Source organism: Papaver somniferum, unplaced genomic scaffold, assembly GCF_003573695.1.
Source record: "Papaver somniferum cultivar HN1 unplaced genomic scaffold, ASM357369v1 unplaced-scaffold_76, whole genome shotgun sequence".
Taxonomy (NCBI): Eukaryota; Viridiplantae; Streptophyta; class Magnoliopsida; order Ranunculales; family Papaveraceae; genus Papaver; species Papaver somniferum.
In genome coordinates this window covers 2,652,769-2,674,576 of record NW_020650526.1, presented here as the reverse complement: position 1 = coordinate 2,674,576, position 21,808 = coordinate 2,652,769, and the positions used below count along the sequence as shown (strand labels likewise).

The following is a 21,808-nucleotide window of genomic DNA, read 5'->3' as shown; positions in this document are numbered from 1 at the left end:
TTTTTAGGGTTTTTTTCTTTTTCATATCTCTCTCAGTTTGTTTGATGCGATTACAACCAGAAAAGATCAACTGCATCTGAAGATCAGAGCTCTAACGATTTTTGTTTGTGTTTCTTCTTCTGATTCTATTGGTTTTGTGGATAAGAATCGATTTGATTCAATTTTATGTTCTCAGTTGATTCGAAGATGCATCAGGTTAGCTCTTCTTCATTCTTACTTTTCTTAGATCGATTAGTTTTTGATTTGATTGATCTATTCAGATCTAAGAAGATGAACAACCTGATTTTTCCTGAGTCAATCGAAGATCTTCAATGTCCGATTTTGAAGATTTTGAATCGAATCTAAGTTTCAGTTGATTCGATTATGAAACTAATACTATTTAGATATTCATAAAGGATCTGTGGTTCAAAATGATTGATTACATATGTAATAATATTCAGAACCAGAAGTAAGTTTCTCTGAATTCCGATCTAATTTTAGGTTTGATTTCAATTTTTTGGTGTTACGAATCTTTGAAATGATTCTCAGTGTGTTGAATGATTTTATGATTGTGTTTTGTGTTGGACGTAGAATTGTTCCAGGGAAGGTGATACAGAGAGGCTCACAAATTACTGGAAAAGTTGTTTCTCCATTAACAGGAAGAAGAAGTAAAAGTAGAACTAAAAACCAAACACAATCAATTGAAGGGGATTGTAAGAAAAAATTGGATAAACCACTCCATTTCTGTTGCTGATTTGCTGATCATTTGTTTTTGGTTTCTAATTTTCTATGAACTGCTTTATTGGTTTATTTAGTTTGTTTGGTGTTTTCATTTTATTACTATCCAAGTGGCTATAAATAAACCAACAGGAAACACTCTTGAATTACAAAGGAGTTTGATTCCTCAATTGTTGTATTTTCCTGAAAAATTAGAGAGCTCTGATTCATTCTTATCACCAGGTTCATCTCTGCTGACATATATGAAAGAAACCAGAGTAGAAAAATAGAAGCCAACAGATGAAGATGATTATAGGTACTTCAGCTCAGATGCCATGCTACCAATGTTTCGCTCTTGAAGTTAAATACTTTGGTTGTTTCACACTTACTATATCTGAGTTATTTGTTTATAGTTAGGTACTTCATATCCGATGTCATGCTGCAAATATTTTGGTTACTCTGTAAATGTTGGAATTTCCTAATTCGTTGCAGTAACAACTGAAAAGCCATAATTAGGTACTGGCTATATCCAACTTAACATGTTCATCTTTATAGTTAGGTACTGACGATATCCGAGTTATTTGTTTATAGTTGCAGTAACAGATGCATTTCAGCTGATTAAGTGTCATTTGATATATTTATTAAGTATACTTCACAGTTTAAGAATTGCAAGTATCATTATGTGATGTCCATGTTTCTAGTGGTAATGAAGATAACACATATGCTTTGGGTAAACAAGCCATATGCATGTGTAACTACAGCTTACACAAGTCCTATGTATTTCTAACTACCGGTTACACAATCCATATGCACGTATACCTACTAAGAATCCATAAACATTGTTTATATGTGGAAGTACGACATTCTTTTCTTGTATAGTGATTGAAGGAATTTCTTGGGACATTTTGGGTTTATTTTCGAAGTGCAGGATGATGGCTTAATTTCTTTGAGGAAACTGAAGAAGCACTATTTTGTTTTGAGTAATTATGGAAAGCTGATATACTCCAGGTCAGTGTAATTGCTAAAATGGGGAATTCAGAGATCAATTTGTCTATTTTTTTAATGAAATTTGATACTATTGCTGGGTTTTTTGTTGTTCGTAAATTTTTGACTGTGGTTACCATACTATACTTGAAGGTACAGAGATAAGCATAAGATTGCAGGGTTTTTGGATACTTGCCTCCCTCTTACTTAGCCTACAAGGCAGCTGCAGGAACTATATGACAAGATGTTGCTGAATCAGGTGTTCTTTTTCCGATATTGATATGTAGCACAAGGTTCGTATCTATACCCTGTTGAATCATGTGTTCTTTGATCATCTTCTCAATTCTCAACATTTTTGTCTGCATCTGTAAATCTTAGTTACATTATTTTGATTAGTTGAATTATGTTAGATGACCCAATATGCATCTTACTCCAGAAATAAAAGTCCATTCAGTTTATTAGGAAATATATGTCGATGTATATCGTGTTTTAAATATGTTAGCCAGCTATAAGCTCAACTTCTATCTACTCTGAGAATGATATTCTGTGATTTCTGTAACCATATCCTTGCTTATCAGTTTGCATCCATGTGTACTATGGATGTGTAACTAGTAGTTACACATGCTAATTAAATGTGTAACTTCTATTTACACAATCTAAATGGATGTGTATCGACAAGTTACACATGCTATTTAGATGTGAAACTTATAGTTACACATGCGAATTTTATGGGATATGCATACGCAGTTCTTAGAGGCATACCCTCTGATCTAATTGAAACTCGTCTGGTTTTGTGTTGTTTTGTGCAGGGAAACACATGCAGAAGTTGGTTACAGATGGATTCATCAGCTGCAAACCAACCTAGATTCACTCTCGATCTCATGCACGAAGAATGACAAAAGCCATGTGTTAGTTTACACCTTCATAAGAACAACTTGGATTGGCTGCAAAAATGTCTGAGAACCTTTCAGACTATTGGTAAGTTGCTTACTCTTAACCTTTTCATACTATTGATACAGATGTTGCATATATTGTTATGAGATTCCAACCTGATCCATGTGTCTTTCATATTGTTATGTACAGTACTAGATTTCAAAAGTAACGAAATAGTAGAAGATGTCTGCACCGTTCTAGATTTCACAGTTTTGATTTAGTTTTTGTGATATATGCATGTGTAACTTCTCCTTACACAACTCAATTGCATGTGTAAGTTCTCTCTACACATTCTATATGCATGTGTAACTTTTACTTACGGTTTGGTATGGATGCTAGAACTATGTTAAACACTGTAAGTTGGATCTACTTTACATTATTCTTGTCTTAGTGGTGGTGTTTTGGTATGGAATAGATGTGTAATTTTGAGTTACACATGTTATTTAGAAGTTACACAAGCTAAATAGATGTGTAATTTCGAGTTACACATGCTAATTAGATGTGTAAGTTTTAGTTACACATACTGATTTTAGGTACACATACCAATATGAATGTGTAACTCATAATTACACATGTTATATAACTCTCAGTTACACAATTTAGCTACACTAGTCAGATGCTTGTGAAACTGAATATACATTGTTGTATGTACTATTCATTTTAATCTTATAAACACTGATTGCTTGTTATATTTCAGGTTTCAGATAACTTCATAAAAGCTAATTTGCTTAAACGTTGTAATGGTCTCGCTGAGACTGGAGTTGAGGCTGAATACACAAGTCAGATGCATGTGTAACTCTCAATTACACTAGATAGACACATATGTAACTCTCAATTACACTAAACAGATGCGTGTGTAACTTCTAGTTACACATGCTAAGAAATTGTTGTAAATGAATATTAAATAAATTCCCATATTGTATTTTTTTTTTGTGTTTTCTTTTTGATGTATATTTTTTGCATATATATACAAGTGTAACTTTGCATTACACTTGTCATAAGGATGTGTAACTTCTGGTTACACATGCCATATGCATGTGTAACTTCTGTTTACACATTCGCACTGTACTTCAATAATTTCGGGCCTAGATTTTTAATAATTTTGGGCCTAGATTTAAATTTTATTTAATTATGGGCTTGACAATATGGAACCATTTTTTGGGGACCATGGTTTTTTTGTGGGGGACCATGATTCTATTTTAGGCAAGATATTATAAGTAATCCTAAGTCACCCCTTATCTAAATATTTTTCTTAATACCAAACTTACCCTCCTTAATTAAATGTGTTAGTTTAATGATTAATTATTTATTAGTTAATGATTAGTATGATTAGTAATGATTAGCGATTAGTATCATTAGTAATGATTAGTTACCATTAAGAAGTTCTATTACAAAAAATTGAAAATTTTCTTTGCGAGAAATTTTAATTTTTTTTGCGATTAAGTTCGGTTACCTAAATTTATGACCAAAAACGAACTTAATGATTAGTGATTAGTATGATTACTAATGATTAGTTACCAGTAAGAAGTTCGGTTATAAAAAATTGAAATTTTTCCTTGCGATCAAACCGAACTCTATATTTGGTGTGACCATTAAATATTTCGGTTATAAAAAAATTTAAAATTTTTTACGATCAAACCGAACTTAAAGTTCGGTTAAGAAACATTTATTGCGACGTAACCGAACTAAAGTTCGGTTGGGAAATGTGTTTTGCAACTAACCGAATTATTAGGGTTCGGTTGGGAAATGTTTTAGCTACTAACCGAACTATTAGGGTTCGGTTGGGAAATGTTTTTTGCTACTAACCGAACTATTAGGGTTCGGTTGGGAAATGTTTTTTGCGACATAACCGAACTAAGGTTCGGTTGGAATTTTTTTTTTGCGAAATAGCCAAACTGTTCTTTATGTTCATCATTTCCATTAGATTCGGTTAGTTCGACAAAGTTTTTCACATAATTCCTAGCCGAACTTCTCTCTGCAACTTCCATTTTCAACTCATTTTGATGGTTAATACTCATTTTTCAATCGAACGAGGAACGTCAAGCAAAGAGAGAAGAAGAAGAGGATTTTTTTTTTCAAAACTAAAAATTTCGATTCCCCCCTGTTTTTGATTTTGATTTTGGTTAATAGATTCATTTAGATTAGATATATATGATTAGATTTATATAGTTATTAGGTTAGTTTTAATTTAAATTAAAGTAAAGGCTAAATGTGTACTTACCTAACTTTAGGACACCCCTTATAAGTATAGGGAGGTTGGCCTAATAAGACCATGGTCCTCCAAAAAAACCATGGTCCCTAAAAAATGGTACATGCATAAGGGTATCAAGGTCTTTTAATAATTTGGGCATAGATTTAAATTTCTTTTAATTAAGGGCCTCATATTATGGATTATCCATGGATGGGGTCTGAGCATAATTTTCCGATAATACATTGGGATATGGATGGGACAGAAATGGGTCCCATGGGTTGTCTCTGTCGGTGAAAACTTCCGTGAAAATCGGATGTTGAATTTAGACTTATCCTTGTCTAAATAGGAACTAAATAGAACTTGGGTAACAGTTCACAAGCTCAGTTAAAGAGCCCAATTTATATTGAAGCCCAATGTAGACCATCCCAAGACAAAATTCATCACAACCAGAAAAACAAGACGGAACCACACACACCGTGCCTTGAAAGTTCAGAAAAACGGAAACCCAAAAATCATCACGTCTTAGCTGTCAATCAATCACCAGTCCTCTCTCTACTCAGACACACAAACGTCACCGATAGAGACACAGACACAACACCAACCGCAACAAACCCACCACTTTACTCCACCCGAAATCCCCAAAACACCCCCCAACTCTCCCCTCCGATAAGGGCACTTCCCGTCATCCTCCCTCCTTCATCATACACTCGTCAACCTCATAAAAAGCTTTCCGTTGGGATTAACGAAAAAGCAAAAAAATGAAGCCAAGCCGTCTTCCCCAATCGGAGCCGGTAAAGCCGAATATGCGTTGTCGTTATCAAAACCCCAACGACGACCCACGCGCTGTACCTTCCCATCCCCGGCGATTACTGTACTTTCCACGCGCACCTAATTCAATTTAACCTAAAAAAAAAAAACCAAAAAAGAAAACCCCAAATTTCAGAAATTAAAATGAAGGGAGAACCAGAAGAAACCCTAACTTCACCACCTCCGCTAAATTTCACACCACCAGGACTATCACTAGCACCACCAACATCAGCAGTGACACCGGAAACACCGGCATCTACAAGGACGGGGTTACCGATTCGTGAAGATTGTTGGAGCGAAGAAGCGAGTTGCACATTAGTCGAAGCATGGGGAGAAAGATATCTGGAATTAAATCGAGGTAATCTCCGGCAACAACATTGGCAATTAGTTGCTGATACTGTTAATAATCGTCATGCAAATAATAATAATCATAATCATAACAAGAAATTTTTGAGAAGAAGTGATGTTCAATGTAAGAATCGAATTGACACATTAAAAAAGAAATACAAGTTAGAGAAAGCTAGGGTTTTGTCTTCGCATGGGACGTATAAGAGTAATTGGCCATTGTATGATCAATTGGATGCGTTGATTGGTAATACTGTTCAATCTAAGAAAATGATGGTCGCTTCGGAATCTCAATCGTCTCCGATGGGTTTACCTTATTATCAGCAACATAGGAAGACGCCACCGCAGCTGCCGGCAATGTTTGTTCATCCGGTTACGTTGAGAGATAAACAGAAACGATCTTCGCCTCCTCCTGCTGGATATGTACCGCCGGCTGTATCTAGGGGGATTGATGAGTCGTTTTTTAGAAGGAATTATTCTGCTGTTGCTGCTGCGGCTGCAGCGGTTGATGATGTTGGGGGGAATTCTGATTCATCGAGGTCGAGTGGGGAGAGTGATCGGGGTGGTCAAGTTGATGGATTTGGGGAATTGGCGAAAGCTATTTCGGCATTTGCTGATATTTATGAAAAAGTGGAAGGGGCAAGACAGAGACAGATGATGGAATTGGAAAAGGAAAGGATGGAGTTTATGAAGAGTTTGGAGTATCAAAGGATGCAACTTTTTATGGATTCTCAAGTTCAGATGGAGAAGATTAAGCGAACAAAACTTGATGCTGCTGCTACTGCTTCTGGTAATCACTTTCAAATTCTGTCGTATTTTGGTTCAGTTGCTAGTTTATCTGATTTTATATATATTGTTACAATGATTGGCATGTTGATGAGAATATTGATGAAAAATGCCGCTGCATGTCTAGAATCTTCGTTAAATCTCGTTATGAAAAACTTTCATTTCTCTGTTCACTTAAATGCGATGTTCGGTGTTGGAAAGCAAGTCTGTTTTTGTTCACTTACCCTTTGTCCAGTTGGGTGCATTTTGTGTTCATATAGGGTTATTTAAGTAATTGATTGTTTAGATCTGGAAATGCCAATTTGGTTAGTGGCGCATTGCACAGAGCTGCTAGTCGAGATGTATTGAGCAAGTTTCATCTGGGAAAGAATTGGATGAATTTTTTTGCTGCATGTCCGTAATCTTCGTTAAATTTCGTTATGCAAAACTTCGGTTACTTTGCTTCCTAAAAAGGGATGTACATTGTCGGAAAGCAAGCGTGTTCTTGTTCACTTACCTTTTGTCCACGTGGTGCATCTTTTAGTTCGCCTAGGGTTCCTAAAGTAGTTGATACATTTGGAAATCCTTGTATGGTTAGTTGCAGACTGCATACGGCTGCTAGTCAAGATGTACTGAGCGAGTTTCTAATTTGTTAACTAGCACCTTTATCACTAAACTAGCTCCATGTTTACCGCTTAGATTATTCTTGTTAATGCCTAGAGCTCGGTAACTGAATTACATGTATAATGACGATAATAATCTTAGTAACATGATCTCGATAGGATTGGTTGATCTGTCAATAGTTTAGCACCGATGTTTTCAACTGGATCTGTCAATAAAATTAACAAAAACAGACTCTCTCTCCGTCCATGTACATCACTTTTCAGGGAACAAAAAGAAAATAAAAACGAAGATCTGTTAATAATTGTACTTTTCATAAGTATTTCGTATTTTCTTTAAGAGGTGTTAGCCATATTAGAGTAAGGCCTTCACAGTTTATTAAGAACGCCTTAATATGCAATTAGTAACCTCTTGGTTCCTATTTGGATACGGAGAATGAATACTTGTAGGTTCCCTTAATTGCATTAGTAATTTCAGAGATAGAGATCATTATATTCTATTAATAAGTAGCAGTTTCGGAAAGGACAAATTGGAAAAAAGAGGCAATTTACCATTTTAAGACAGTAATTCCAGATTGAGTTCCTCCCACAGTTGGTAATCTTTCATGATTATCTACCATATAGGGTAGCAGGCAATCCGCCAAAGCCCCAATTGAACAGGAATGCTTATAACTCTGTGATCATCCATTGGTAGATAAGCATGAGAAGAATTTAAAAGCAAAGCTACTTTTCACGTAGATAAAGTAACACAATCCATGAGTAGTAAGCCACCTGGATATGTATTTTGTTAGCTTTGTTAGTTTACGACACGTAGAGCAAGTCTAGCTGAATAAATCACGTGGCACAGTTGGCTAAATAGTTTTTTCAAGTTGTGAATTTGAAGCGTGGACTTTCTGTAGATGGAATATTTTGTGCCTTCAGTCACATTTATTTTGATTTCAACACGTCTTCTCAAGTTTCTTTATGTGGTATCTGTTGTCTTTGCTTTTCAATCAAGTTCTGCTTAAAAGATCACATAAAAAGTGGTTGTTTTTTTCTGCTGATTCATGTGAAGAGTTTCTGATAGCAGTCCTAGTACAGTCGTGCATATGACTCATTGTGAAGGATGCTTGAAGCCTTTTATCTTCCAGTTATCTTACTGGGTTGTGCTTTTTATTAATATGTATGCTGAAAATTCGGCCTTCTCTTGATAGTAAATTAGCAATAGTAAGAACTTTGTCTAGTTACTTGAGCTGATATTCTACATCATAGGTTTTACCTGTTCCTATATTTACGACTTTCCGTCTGTACTAGTGAGTTCCCTACAAAATGCTCTAGAAGATGCTTTCGACTAGCCGCATAATCAGGTCTTTTTGGACGATAGAGAACATATCATACAGGCCAGAAACTTGAATATTCAACAATGTTATGCTTGATAGGTCTTTTGGACGGTGAAGCCATACCATAGAGGCCGTTAAGCAACCAGTTTACTTGTCCGGCCTCTAGCTTTTATAGATTGTAATTTGTAATGGGGATTGAGAAACCAATCTGATGTTTCTTTCAGCATTGAATATTGCTTCTACATGTCTGATTGGCAGATTTGGTTGTTTATCACCTCTAACCCAATTAAAATGTCATTGGTTTGACAGATGCATGACGAGGCATGTGGCGGGAAGCATTGTGAAAGATCCTTCGTTGGAAAGACAGAAAGAGACAACAGCTTGTATTAGCAGCAGCTCCATACTTTTTGGATAATAGAAAACTAGATATAAGAAATAGTGGTTATAGCAGTGAATGAAGATGAATTCTAAGAAGTAGTATATTACCAGTACTATCTAATGAGTGTTTGTTTCAATAGCGGTAAGAGCAGTATCATAAAAGATTGAGCACATTAATTGTAATAACTTCGACATCTTATCCAGTTAATATATAATTCCACTACCATATTTTCATCCTCTGATCAGTCTGCAAGTGAAGCATTTTTCTTCTTGGCTCTCTGCATGAATGAAAGCAACTGCAAGTCTGCAAATGCGTATTTTGGTGAAGCAGAGTGGTAGTCATGAAGCTGGTTTGGCTGTACCAAGTTTTTTCTTTTTCTCCCAGAGTGTGTACTGTGTTTTTTTGGAAACCCAGTTTTAGAGTTCAGATGAATTGGTTTTTTGTTAGAACGATTTTTTTTTAGGGACCATGGTTTTTTTGAGGGGACCATGATTTTATTAGGCCACCTTCCCTATAGTTATAAGGAGTGTCATAAAGCATTGAAATGACTAACCTACCCTTAACCTAATTTAATTTAAAACCAACCCAATAACCACCTATATATATATATATAATCACCACCACCACCTCCCACCATCGCCGATCACCACCACCACCACCTCCGATTATCACCACCACCAACCACCGATTACCACCACCACCATCGCCGATTAACAAAGATATTCTCACAAACCCATTACTTGTCATTCGTTTTTGGTTGAATAAATGAGAAGTAATCATTAAAATGAGTTGAAAATGGAAGTTGCAGAGAGGTTTAATGGAGAGATTTTTTTCAGAAAAAAGTTCGGTTATCACGAATTAATTTTTTCTTAACCGAACTCAGAGTTCGGTTGATTCGCAAAAAAAATACTTTTAACCGAACTCCTTGTATTAGAACAACACAAGTCCATAAGTTCGGTTCCTTCGCAAAATAAGGATATCACCGAACTTTAGTTTACGAAAATAATGAGAAGTCCACAAGTTCGGTTCGTTCGCAAAAATGTTAAGTTTTCTCTGTAACCGAACTCTACCTTTGAAACTTCATAATCGAACTCTACCTTATTCGCCAAGAAATAAATTTTGTAGTAACCGAACGTTTGCCTAATTGCATATATGCATATATAAGCCCAGTTCGGTTGATTCGCAAAATATGTTGAAGTTTGCGAACCAACCGAACTTCTAACACTAGGTTACTTTTAACCTGCAGTTCGGTTGGGAACTTGGTTGCGTTGAAGTTTGCGAACTAACCGAACACACAAGATGTACCCAAATAAATTGTTAAGTTCAAAGTTCGGTTACCTACCATTTTATCCTAGGCAACCTAACATTATACTGTACGACCAAACCTCCATTAACGAGCGAGTTCGGTAACCTGCGTGTTTGGAAAACGTAACCGAACTACACTTTCAGGTGTGTTCGGTTACATGTTCTTGACATATGGTAACCGAACTGGCCAAATCTACATAAAAAAATCATTTTTTTTGAAAGTTTGGAGCAATTCAACCAACATTATCTAAGTTTGAAGCATACCTGGGTACCCAAATACCTTTCCTCCGGTTGTGGTTAGTAAAAATCCATCATTTTTCATGTTTTCCTTCTTCATCTTCTCCTACTTTACTCTCTCAATAATTCTACTTCTTTAAAAAAAAAACCATCTGATTTTTTAATCTCACTAATTATCTTTAACTTAATCATCTCACTAATCATTACACTAACTATTATTAACACTAACTAATCATCACCCAAAATTAATCAGGAGGGTAATTTAGATATTTAATAAAAATATCTAGATAAGGGGTGACCTAAATTTACTTCTAATGTCTTTACCCAAAATAAAACCATGGTCCCCCCAAAAAAACCATGGTCCCCAAAAAATCGTTCTTTTGTTAAAACCAAATGGGTGGCTAACTAGCTTCAGCCCATAGCATAAACGTAAGGCCTAATATTAGGGTTCGGTTGGGAAATGTTTTTTGCTACTAACCGAACTTAGGTTCGGTGGGGAAATGTTTTTTTGCTACTAACCGAACTATTAGGGTTCGGTTGGGAAATGTTTTTTGCGACACAACCGAACTAAGTTCAGTTGGGAATTTTTTTTTGCGAAATAGCCAAACTGTTCTTCATGTTCATCATTTCCATTAGGTTCGGTTAGTTCGACAAAGTTTTTCACATAATTCCTAGCCGAACTTCTCTCTGCAACTTCCATTTTCAACTAATTTTGATGGTTAATACTCATTTTTCAATCGAACGAGGAACGTCAAACAAAGAGAGAAGAAGAAGAGGATAATTTTTTTTTTTCAAAACTAACAAAATTCGATCCCCCTACTTTTGTTTTTGATTTTGATTTTGGTTAATAGATTCATTTAGATTAGATATATATGATTAGATTTATATAATTATTAGGTTAGTTTTAATTTAAATTAAAATAAAGGATAAATGTGTACTTACCTAACTTTAGGACACCCCATATAAGTATAGGGAGGTTGGCCTAATAAGACCATGGTCCCCCAAAAAACATGGTCCCTAAAAAATGATTCTAAAGAACTGCTCAGGAAGTCATGGCTTTGGCTTCCAAATCCAATGCAAGCGCTACATGTGCCCTTCACCAAGTTTTATTTTGACCATTTGAAGGGTAAAAAAGTGAGTGCGTAATTAAAATTACACTTAGCGGAGTCAACTAAAGTCAATGTTATTTTCAAACACCAATCTATAAATTGGATAAAAATTAGACCACACGCCAGCTTTTGACAAAAATGTAAACATCATGAACCAAACAAGAAACACCCTCAATGAATAGATTTAACCCCAAAAAGTAGTTCTTCATTTATCTTCCTTCTATCCTACAACAAAAGATAACAAATTCCAAAATGTCCCTATTCTTCCATTGAAACTTATTTAGATGCCATGCTAAGAAATCTTCTTGCAAAGCATCCATCAATTTAATTTTGAACGTCCCTAAAAAACATTTCCAAATTTTCCAAGATATATATATATATATATATCAATCAGCAGCGGGAACCTATAACTTAGTAGTTCAACCGCGGGCTAATTCCCGGGAATTGATGAATGCAAATTCCAACTCACAGAGCTTCCAATTCACATTACCGACCACAATACCTCTAACAGTAGCATTTCCGGATAGGCAAAGAGTCGTGTGGCTTGGAAAGCTCACCACATCAAAATCGGTATCCGTATTCAACGAAGCTATCATTTTCAGCCGTAGACAGAGACGTCTTTGAGTTGAAATTCCTATCGGGATAATGGTGTTAACAGCAGCCCACTTGTTTGTACCTTGTAGCCTTCTTGTAAAGCATAAGAAATTGTAGCCAAAAAAGTCAAAATTTTCGTCATTAATAGTACACACCCCATTTTCCATCATTGGTTCTAGTCAGCAAGTCGACTACGTCATGAGGGCTCATATTTCCTCTCCTTTGGACAAAAAATTCTAATTTGTTTTGAAACAAAGAAAGGACATCACCATTCAGTATGAAACAGAAGATTTTAGTGAGCTATTTTTCAATCTTAAGCTGACTTTCTACTATTCCACAAGAGTTATTAATTCGGATATCTTTGAAAAATCTTGTGTGCTAGTTTCAGTTGTAATAGTCGTTGACTTTGACTCCCCGTTGCGGCAGCAGCTAGCACATGGAATTTGCTTAAACCCATGAACGAAGACTCGTGATGTCAATGCGATTGCAATAAAAAAAATAGTTTCTCTTCTCTTCTCCTTGAGCTTACTGAAATTTTTTGATCTTTCTCCTCCAGAAACTTCTTCTTCATGGGAAATGGTAGTAGAAGATGGCCGGATATGACACTCATTTGCACTTTCTTCACCGTTACAGTGCTCCTGATTATTCCTAAATCCAGTTCATTACAGTTCATTTCAACCAACCAAACCATCACAGACGCAGGCAACCAAACTGTAGTTTCGTCACCGGGAAAATTCAAACTCGGATTTTTCAGTCCAGAGAACTCGACAAATCGTTACGTTGGGATTTGGTTCAATAATGTTTCGGCGCCAGTCACGGCATCGTCGGTATGGGTAGCTAACGGCGACAATCCGCTCAAAGAAACTTCCGGTGTTTTTAAGATTTCAGATGACGGAAACTTGGTAATAGTGGACGGACGGAAGAAGGTTATTTGGAGTAGTAATATTTCTTCCATCAGTTCTACTGATGTCAGCTCGAGAGTTTCTGAACTTTTGGATACCGGGAATCTTGTTCTCCGGGAAACAATAAACGGCGGAAACAGGACACTGTGGGAGAGTTTTGCTTATCCTTCTAATGTATTCTTACCAGACATGAAGTTCGGTTTAAATACGAGAACACGAGAGAAACTGGTGATAACTTCCTGGAAAGACACGGAAAATGATCCGTCGACGGGGAACTTTACGTTGGAGTTAGACCCTGCAGGCGTTCCTCAGAGTATCATCATGGACAACGGATCTGGGAATCAACAGCGGCGGCACTGGCGAAGTGGTCCGTGGAACAACCGGATATTTATAGGCATACCAACTATGTCTTCTACTTATCTTAATGGATTCAATATTCTTACTGATAATATTCTAGGAACTGTGTATCTCACACTACATTATACAGAAGTAAGGACTATCCTGCAAAAGTATACCGTAACTTCTGACGGGAACTTCGTCGAAACTCACTGGAATGAAACAAAAAAACAATGGGTTAAGTTTTGGTCTGCGCAAGATACAGAGTGCGACATGTATGGTAAATGCGGTCCGTTTGGTAGCTGTAACATACTGGATTCACCAATCTGTAGCTGTCTGAGAGGGTTCGTACCAAAGTCGATAGACGAATGGAGCACCGGGAATTGGACAGGCGGGTGTGTAAGGAGGACAGAATTGCAGTGTCAGCGAAGCAAAAATGAAACTAGCGGTGCAAGAAATGAAAGTAGTACAATTGCTGGAGGGGTAGAAGAAGCTGATGGTTTTCTGACACTGGAAAGGATGAAGGTGCCTGATTTTGTAGAGAGGTTGGAAGCTGGAAGCGCAGAAGAGTGCGGGCAAAGATGTTTGCAAAACTGTTCTTGCTTAGCTTATGCATCTGAGAGCAACATTGGGTGTATGTGGTGGTCAAGAGATTTAATAGATGTGCAAAAGTTCAGCAACTTCACTCGGTCGCCAGGCGTTAATCTTTACATCAAGGTTGCCCATTCAGAACTTGGTAAGTCCTTTTACCTTCTATGTGGTGTGAGGCGCTAGGCGTGCCTAAGGATCCCTAGGCGCCCAGAAAAAGAAAAGGCTGCAAAACTCTCCTTTCACAACGTAGCTCGCAGTTGGATTTTTGTTTTGGGCAAGTATCATTGAGAAATACTTTACCATACGGAATTTTGTTGTTGTGATGCAGATAAGATTAATGCAGGTACAAAAAGGAATGTCGGGATAAGTATCATACTTGCGGTCGTCATTCCAATAGTTCTTCTACCCATCCTTTGCACATTGTTCTGTTGGAGGCGGATGGCGAAAAAGAGAGGTATAAGAACTTAGAAAAGTATCATTCTTTATTTTAATTTATCAAAATTAACTTTGCAATACGGTTAGAATTTGAAATATTTAAATTGTAAAATCAAGCAGCAAAAAACAAGAACGGCACCCCATTACACATAATCGATAGGTATGGAGACACTTCGGATGAGAACATGTTTGGTGACAACCCAGAACTTGCAATGTTTACTTTCGGCACCCTATCTGTTGCTACGAACAATTTCAGTTGGGAGACTGAACTTGGACATGGTGGTTTTGGTTCAGTCTATAAGGTAAATATTGTTCATCTTTCCTACAGTCTTGATTATATGTCCATTTTTTTTTGGGAAAGATCCGCTGACATGATTATTCCCGCACTATCTTGCAATTCAAGGCTAAGTTGATGAGTGGACAAGAAGTAGCCGTGAAAAGGCTTTCACAGAGTTCCGGACAAGGCTTAGAAGAGTTTAAGAATGAAGTCGTGGTGATCTCTAAACTTCAACACAGGAACTTGGTTAGACTTTTAGGTTGCTGCATTGAAGGGGAAGAGAAGATATTGGTATATGAATACATGCCAAACAAAAGCTTAGACGCATTTCTTTTCGGTACGTACGAGTTCAATCAAACTTTGTTGATATATTATATTGCTAGTATGTTTTCCATGCATCAATATCTTTAATTTGGAAAACTATTGCTATAGTTTGATTCGTTTGATATTGTGTCTGGATCAGATGCTACCCAGCGAGCACTCTTGAATTGGAGGAAGTGTTTCGAAATTATCGAGGGGATCACTCGTGGGATTCTTTACCTTCACCGAGATTCTAGATTAAGAGTCATCCATAGAGATTTGAAGGCGAGCAACGTGTTGTTGGATGAAAACTTAAGTCCTAAAATTTCAGACTTCGGGATGGCAAGGATATTTGGAGGCGATCAGCTCCAAGCAGATACTAGAAGGGTTGTTGGCACCTAGTAAGTAATGGTTGCTGGTTTTACATTATGCTTATAAGAATTTCATAATATGGTTTGTGTCTAATTGCTTAATATGAAATGCAGTGGTTATATGTCTCCTGAATATGCAATGGAAGGCCGATTTTCAGAAAAATCCGATGTTTTCAGTTTTGGTGTGTTGCTAATAGAAATTGTGAGTGGCAAGAAGTGCACAAGTTTTCACCTTCAAGAGTTGTCATTAAGCCTTCTGGGATATGTAAGTTTGTATCCAATACTTAAACATTGTGCAAGTTATTAGGAATCCGGTTTTAGTTAATATTGTTGTTAATTTCAGGCATGGAAATTGTGGAACGAAAACATGGTGCAGCATCTGATTGACCCAACGTTGTTATCTGAAAAGGCGTACTCGGAAGAAATACTGAAATGCATTCATGTAGGACTATTGTGTGTACAAGAATCTCCCAAGGACAGACCAAACATGTCTACTGTACTTTCAATACTTACCAGCGAAACCGCAAATCTTCCAGTTCCAAAGCAACCTGCATATGTAATTAGAGAGGCATCATCAATATCTTCAGGTTCACTTCATAAGACTAGTAACCTATTTTCTGTAAACCATGTAACCATCACAAGCATCGAAGGCCGTTGAACAAATTTGCATCATTTCCTTTCTGTGAACCAGTCAAGCTATTTCTTGCATATACATGTATGCTATGAAACAATCAACTAATTATGTGAGCATATATGAACTCTACTACTATACTAAATGCTCCCGAATTCAATGAAGCCAAGTCAAGTTATAATCGAAGTACATAACCCTTTAATCAAAGTACTAAACACATTTACATCTGGGTCAATACTCATAATCAAATTAATGTTTAATCGTAATATACTCGTTTTCGTTTCTTTTTTTCTTGTAACTAGATGTGGTCCCGTGCTTTGCACGGGCTTAAATCTATCATGCCAAGTTTGTTAATTTGGATGCAAGCAACCCGGCCATATTGATCGGGAGGAAAAGTAGGGTTGGTTTCATATTGCATTCATGCAGTAAGTCATGTTTGTCTTTACACAATGCATAAGTAGTTAGAACAATCAGAATGAACACTAATTGAATAGTCATGGTTTAAATTGAAATCTAATTGTAACACTCTTAAAAAAATTCATTGTAGTAGCTCCAATCTATCACTCTCAGAACCTGTAATAGAAAGTTCTAGATGGTGGAGCTTTTTCTTACGGTACCCATCTTGCTTGAAGCATCCAAGAAGCCGATTTTTTTTAAGCATTTGAATTCTTGAGATGGAGTCAAAGACAAATTTAACTGGGTATAAGATTGGGAAGTTGTTGTCCTACTAACTGCGGTCTACAATTATTGCAAGCTTAGTTTACCAATCCTTGAAAATAATGCATGTGATTAGAGAATCTCTGGCTAGTCACTTATTCAATATGGAGACTTCACTATGGACCATAATGTTCGTTTCCACATTTTAGTCACACGACTCGACCTACCAATCTTTAGATGGAGTTAGGACGTTATACACTTATGCCATGTATATACATTAAGGCAAACCGATGATAAAAACTCTTTGGCCTCAGATTAATCGAACAAACAAAAATCCAAGCATTGCAGAAAGAAAATCATGCATATCCACTAAAAAGCCACATTAAAATTTGAAACCCACGGATGTAGCTCACCTGTCAAATTGGCATTTGAGAGTCAAATCAACTATAGGTATACTAAAGTCATTAGACATCAACCACCAGTGTATGTGAACTCACCATTCTAACGTAATAGCATCACACATTCAGGTGCACAGTAATTGGGAATGCAAAACACACGGGGAAAACCAGCTGTTCGAAAAAGGAATAACAATATTAAACCACAAGAGTAAAAGTCTATCAAGATCCATGGAACATCCAACACCAAAAATACCCCTATATCATAATTAAAAACTAAGTTTGGAATTACTAGCTACCGTGCAATCTGTGCTTCCACTTATGAAGAGGAGTTTTGTTCCATGGAACCTCGGCAAAGAAAAGAGAAGAAAACAAAATCAGTGGAGACGGCAAAGAAAGGGAAAAGAGAACCTTGGCAGTGTTTCACATCATCCCAGAAGAGAACAGAATCGGTGCGACATTATTAGTGGAGACGGCAAAGAGAAAAAAAAGGTGAGAATGGAATTAGGTTTTGCCGGAAGGTTTAAGAAGAGTACGGCAAAAGTTATAATTTTTTTTTCTCAACCCATAAATTCTATTGGTCAATATTTTTTGGTGGGGCCAGAAGCTCTAAGAAGAGAGTTTCATTCAGCTTTTAACCACATTAGAGAAAAATCACCTGAAATCATATTATTAAATTCAAAAGTTTTTCCTCGTACTTTTTCCCCACGGTTACTAAGAATTGCTAAATAACCGCCATGTGCCAACTGGGCCCTTACTTGCTCCGCCATATTCGCAACTAGGGGTGAGCATTTTATCCGTAATCCGCGGATTTAACCGGGACCAATCGCACTTTTGGGATGGATGCCCGGACCGTTCGCCAGTGGGTTAGATGCGGATGAGATTTTTGAAATCCAACGGATTACGGATTTGGCCTGGATGCAACCTTGAAAATCCGTTGGACATCCGTATCCGTTAGATTAAGGGCATTTATATAGTTTCTAAAAAATACATATATAATTTTGGAATTTTTAAGGTGTTTGCTTGGAGTGTTGTACATGCCACTTCTATATTTATCTACATATATAAAATGTGTAGGTTCTATAAGAATTAATCTATATTGGTTTTATTTTTCTGTTATAAATTTTAACTAACACAAATCCAATGGATTATCCGCACCCAATCCGTTCATCCGTGCATCCATTAGATGCAAATTCGTTGGATGTTGGATTGGATGCGGATGCCAAACTTGAAATCCGTAGTGAAGTGGATTGGATACGGATGAGATAAAAACCGGTCCATATCGGCCCATTCTCACCCCTATTCGCAACTCTTGTTCCAATTGACTCGAGAGTTACCTGGATGAGTCCCAACTGGGCCCTTACTTGCTCTGATTATGATCATGTTCGCAACTCTTGTTCCAATTGGAGAATGTAGTTATCTGGATCTTAGTTAATGATTCAAAATTATGATCCTAGTTCGTAATTCGACAAATTATTCGAGAACGTTTGTCAAGTTTACTTACTCCCATACTACTTCAACACCAGAACTGTAAGTTATCTGGATATTCGCGAATTTTTCGTGCCCGAATAACACCACAAAATAGTTTTGAACCCACGACCTCCTGCATAATAGAATGATCACCAATCGACAGAGCTATAGTTGTTTGTTATTTGATGGTAAGCAAATTAGAGGATCCGACATTCTCTTACTCCATACCAAAAATTTAGAATGCTATTGGAAGTTACTGTGACAATATAGGATACATATATCTTATCGGGTAACGGCATTTTAATAAAATGGATATGAAGTAGCACGTATCCGAACAAATAACTACCCGTTACAATAAGAAAATGGTGAAACTTATCTTTGAACATCCGTCGGGAACTCAAGGAGAGTTTAGGTATAGGTTACGGTTACAGAAAGAATAATAAGAGTTTAGAAAAGTAGAACTTTATTAATTTCTATGTGTTTCGATCATACAATGAGGACACGCATTTATACAAACTCTAAAGACTTGTACTTCAAGTATTGCCTATCATAACCTTTCCTAGAATACAAACATTCAACGTGTAACACATTCCTGAACATTCATGAAATTCATAGCTGGAGTATCACGTCACAGACGTAGTCCTAACACCCTCTCGCAAGCGTAACTGGTCATCTTGAACCGTAAGCTTGGTTTGTAGAGAAATAAATCTATCTTTAGAAAGAGGTTTGGTAAATGTATCTGCAACTTGATTTTTAGAAGAAATGAACCGAACATCCAGCTATTTTGAAGAAACTTGATCATGAAAAAAATGATAGTCTATTTCTATATGTTTTGTTCGAGCATGAAATATAGGATTAACGGTAAGATAAGTTTCTCAAAGATTATCGCACCATAACACTGGTGGAGATTTAGTAGATACCTGTAATTCTGAAAGAAGAGATTTTATCCACATAATCTCAGCAGTACGTGGCAATAGGAAACCCACAATATTCATCTTCAGTACTGGAACAAGATACTTTCTTTTGTTTACGAGCACTCCATGAAATAAGATTACCACCTAAGAAGATACAATAGACACTAGTTGAGCGACGATCATCCAAAGACCCTTCCCAATCAGAATCCGCATAAGCAGTGAATGATAATTGTAAGTTGGTTGATGGTTGAAGATATATACCAAACATAGATGTATGTTTTAAATAACGTAATATACGTTTTACTAAACTCCAGTGAAATTCAGTGGGTTATGCATGAATTGGAAAACCTTGTTAACAGCATAAGCCAAGTAAATGTCAAGTATTGTAAAGCTCCAACAATGCTTCTGTATTCTGTAGCATCAGTGAGTAAAATAATATGATCATATGACATATCTCCAGCTATACTGAGTGGAGTTTGTATTGGTTTAACACCATCCATTTTAATTCTAACAAGAAGATCATGAACATATCTTTGTTGTGTAAGAAATAAACCAGAGGGCGTACGTGTTGCTTCGATTCCAAGAAAATAAGACAAAGAACCAAGATCTTTAATTGCAAACTCATTTTGCAAAGAAGTACGAGTGGATGCCAACCTGATATACTTGAACCATTAAGAATAATGTTGTCAACATAGACTAGTAAGAAAACAATCCCTGTATTATCATGTTTAATAAATTATAGAGATGAATCACATTTGGAAGTAACAAAACCATTGTGCAACAAGAAAATACTAAGTCTATGATACCAGGCACGTGGATCTTGTTTCAAGACATAGAGAGACCGATGTAACTTAGAAAAGTTGTCTTAACATCCATATGATGTATCTCCAATTTGTTTATGGAAGAAATATCAATTAGCATCTTGACAGAAGTAATTCTCGTCACAAGTGAATACGAATCAAGGAAATCTACACCTTCTTTTAGTTTATAGCCTTTAGTTACCAACTTAGCCTAATATTTTTCCACAGTTCCATCTACCCAACGTTTCCTCTTAGAAACTCATTTACATCCCATGGTCAAGTATGGTTCCGACGGACTGAGTCAATTTCACTAAATGAAGCTTCTTACAAGAATGGAGTTTTAGTAGATGTCAAGGATTCTTTACAAGTCTGGGCTCAGACTAAGCTAGGTATGTTATGAAATCGGCTTCATAAGTAGTCTCAAGTCTAATTGTTTCACTTCTCTTAGGCTCAACCTCAGCTTCATCTTCCTTTAAGATAAGTTCTGACTATTTGAAAATAAATCTAGGGGATCAACATCACATCTCTAATGAGGTACATGATTGAGAATAAACATGTTCAACGAACTCAACATCCCTAGATTCCGTAATAATATTCACACCAAAGTCAGAAAAAATCAGAACGCACAACCAAAAATCTATATGTAGAAGTATACTCAGCATACCTTATATGAAGACACAATCAACATTTTTGGTTTCTATCTAGTTCTTTTAGGAAGAGGAATGCCAATCTTAGTTAAACACCCCCACACTTTGACGCATTCATAAGAAGGTCATCTACCTTTCCATAAAATATATGGAGTTTCATCTGATCCTTAAAAGGGTACTCTATTCAGGATATACTAGTTAAGAGGACTGCCTCCCCCACAAGGCCGCAGGTAATCCTGAACTAACCAACATGGCAATTTCATCTCCTTAAGAATACGGTTGTTATGTTCAAGGCTTCTAATTGGTTTTGAACTTATACATCTTAAGGATTCTAAGGCATCATCCTTATCCCTAAGCAAGTATACAATTTAGTACCTCATACAATCATCTACGAAAGTTATAAACCATCTTTTACCATAGTAGTTTTGGGTTGAACTCATGTCAACTAGGCCTGACTGAATTAATTCTAAGAGACTAGAATTACTTTGAACATTTGTGCTAAAAGATTTTATAGCATATTTTGATTCTACACAGATTCCACTTTTGTGTTCAAAATCCAAACTAAATTTGGGTACGCAGCCTATGCTGGCCAGTTTATGCATGGACTAAAAAGTTTAAGGTTCTAAGTTTACCACGCAAAACATTCAATCACACAAAGAAATCACAAGAATCAACTATATATGTTCACTTCATCAGTTTTTCCATTAATTTTATATAGACCCAAAGTCCTATAAATCTTACCTAGAAAATCACTGCCTAGTTACAACAAGTTTTCAGGTTTGATTAATAATTTTAAAT

At 36.4% G+C, this 21,808-nt stretch overlaps 2 protein-coding genes across 3 annotated transcripts; both read left to right on the top strand.

The window, feature by feature from the left end:
- Window positions 1–5,560: 5,560 nt before the first annotated feature.
- Window positions 5,561–9,277, top strand: LOC113344470 (trihelix transcription factor ASIL2-like). The gene is made up of 2 exons (XM_026588441.1): window positions 5,561–6,746; window positions 8,970–9,277. The coding sequence occupies exons 1-2, from the start codon at window positions 5,756–5,758 to the stop codon at window positions 8,975–8,977; spliced, it is 999 nt and encodes a 332-aa protein (XP_026444226.1). The 5' UTR covers window positions 5,561–5,755; the 3' UTR covers window positions 8,978–9,277.
- A 3,459-nt stretch (window positions 9,278–12,736) lies between these two features.
- On the top strand, window positions 12,737–16,231 carry LOC113344320 (G-type lectin S-receptor-like serine/threonine-protein kinase At1g11300). 2 transcript variants are annotated; one of them, XM_026588323.1, is made up of 7 exons: window positions 12,737–14,258; window positions 14,442–14,567; window positions 14,666–14,850; window positions 14,952–15,162; window positions 15,289–15,526; window positions 15,611–15,761; window positions 15,840–16,231. In XM_026588323.1, exons 1-7 carry the CDS (start codon window positions 12,854–12,856, stop codon window positions 16,152–16,154), a joined length of 2,631 nt encoding a protein of 876 aa, XP_026444108.1. In that variant the 5' UTR covers window positions 12,737–12,853; the 3' UTR covers window positions 16,155–16,231. The 2 variants fall into 2 exon arrangements, with proteins under 2 accessions (XP_026444108.1, XP_026444109.1); XM_026588324.1 differs by having other exon boundaries at window positions 14,669–14,850; window positions 15,840–16,179.
- Window positions 16,232–21,808: the final 5,577 nt, after the last annotated feature.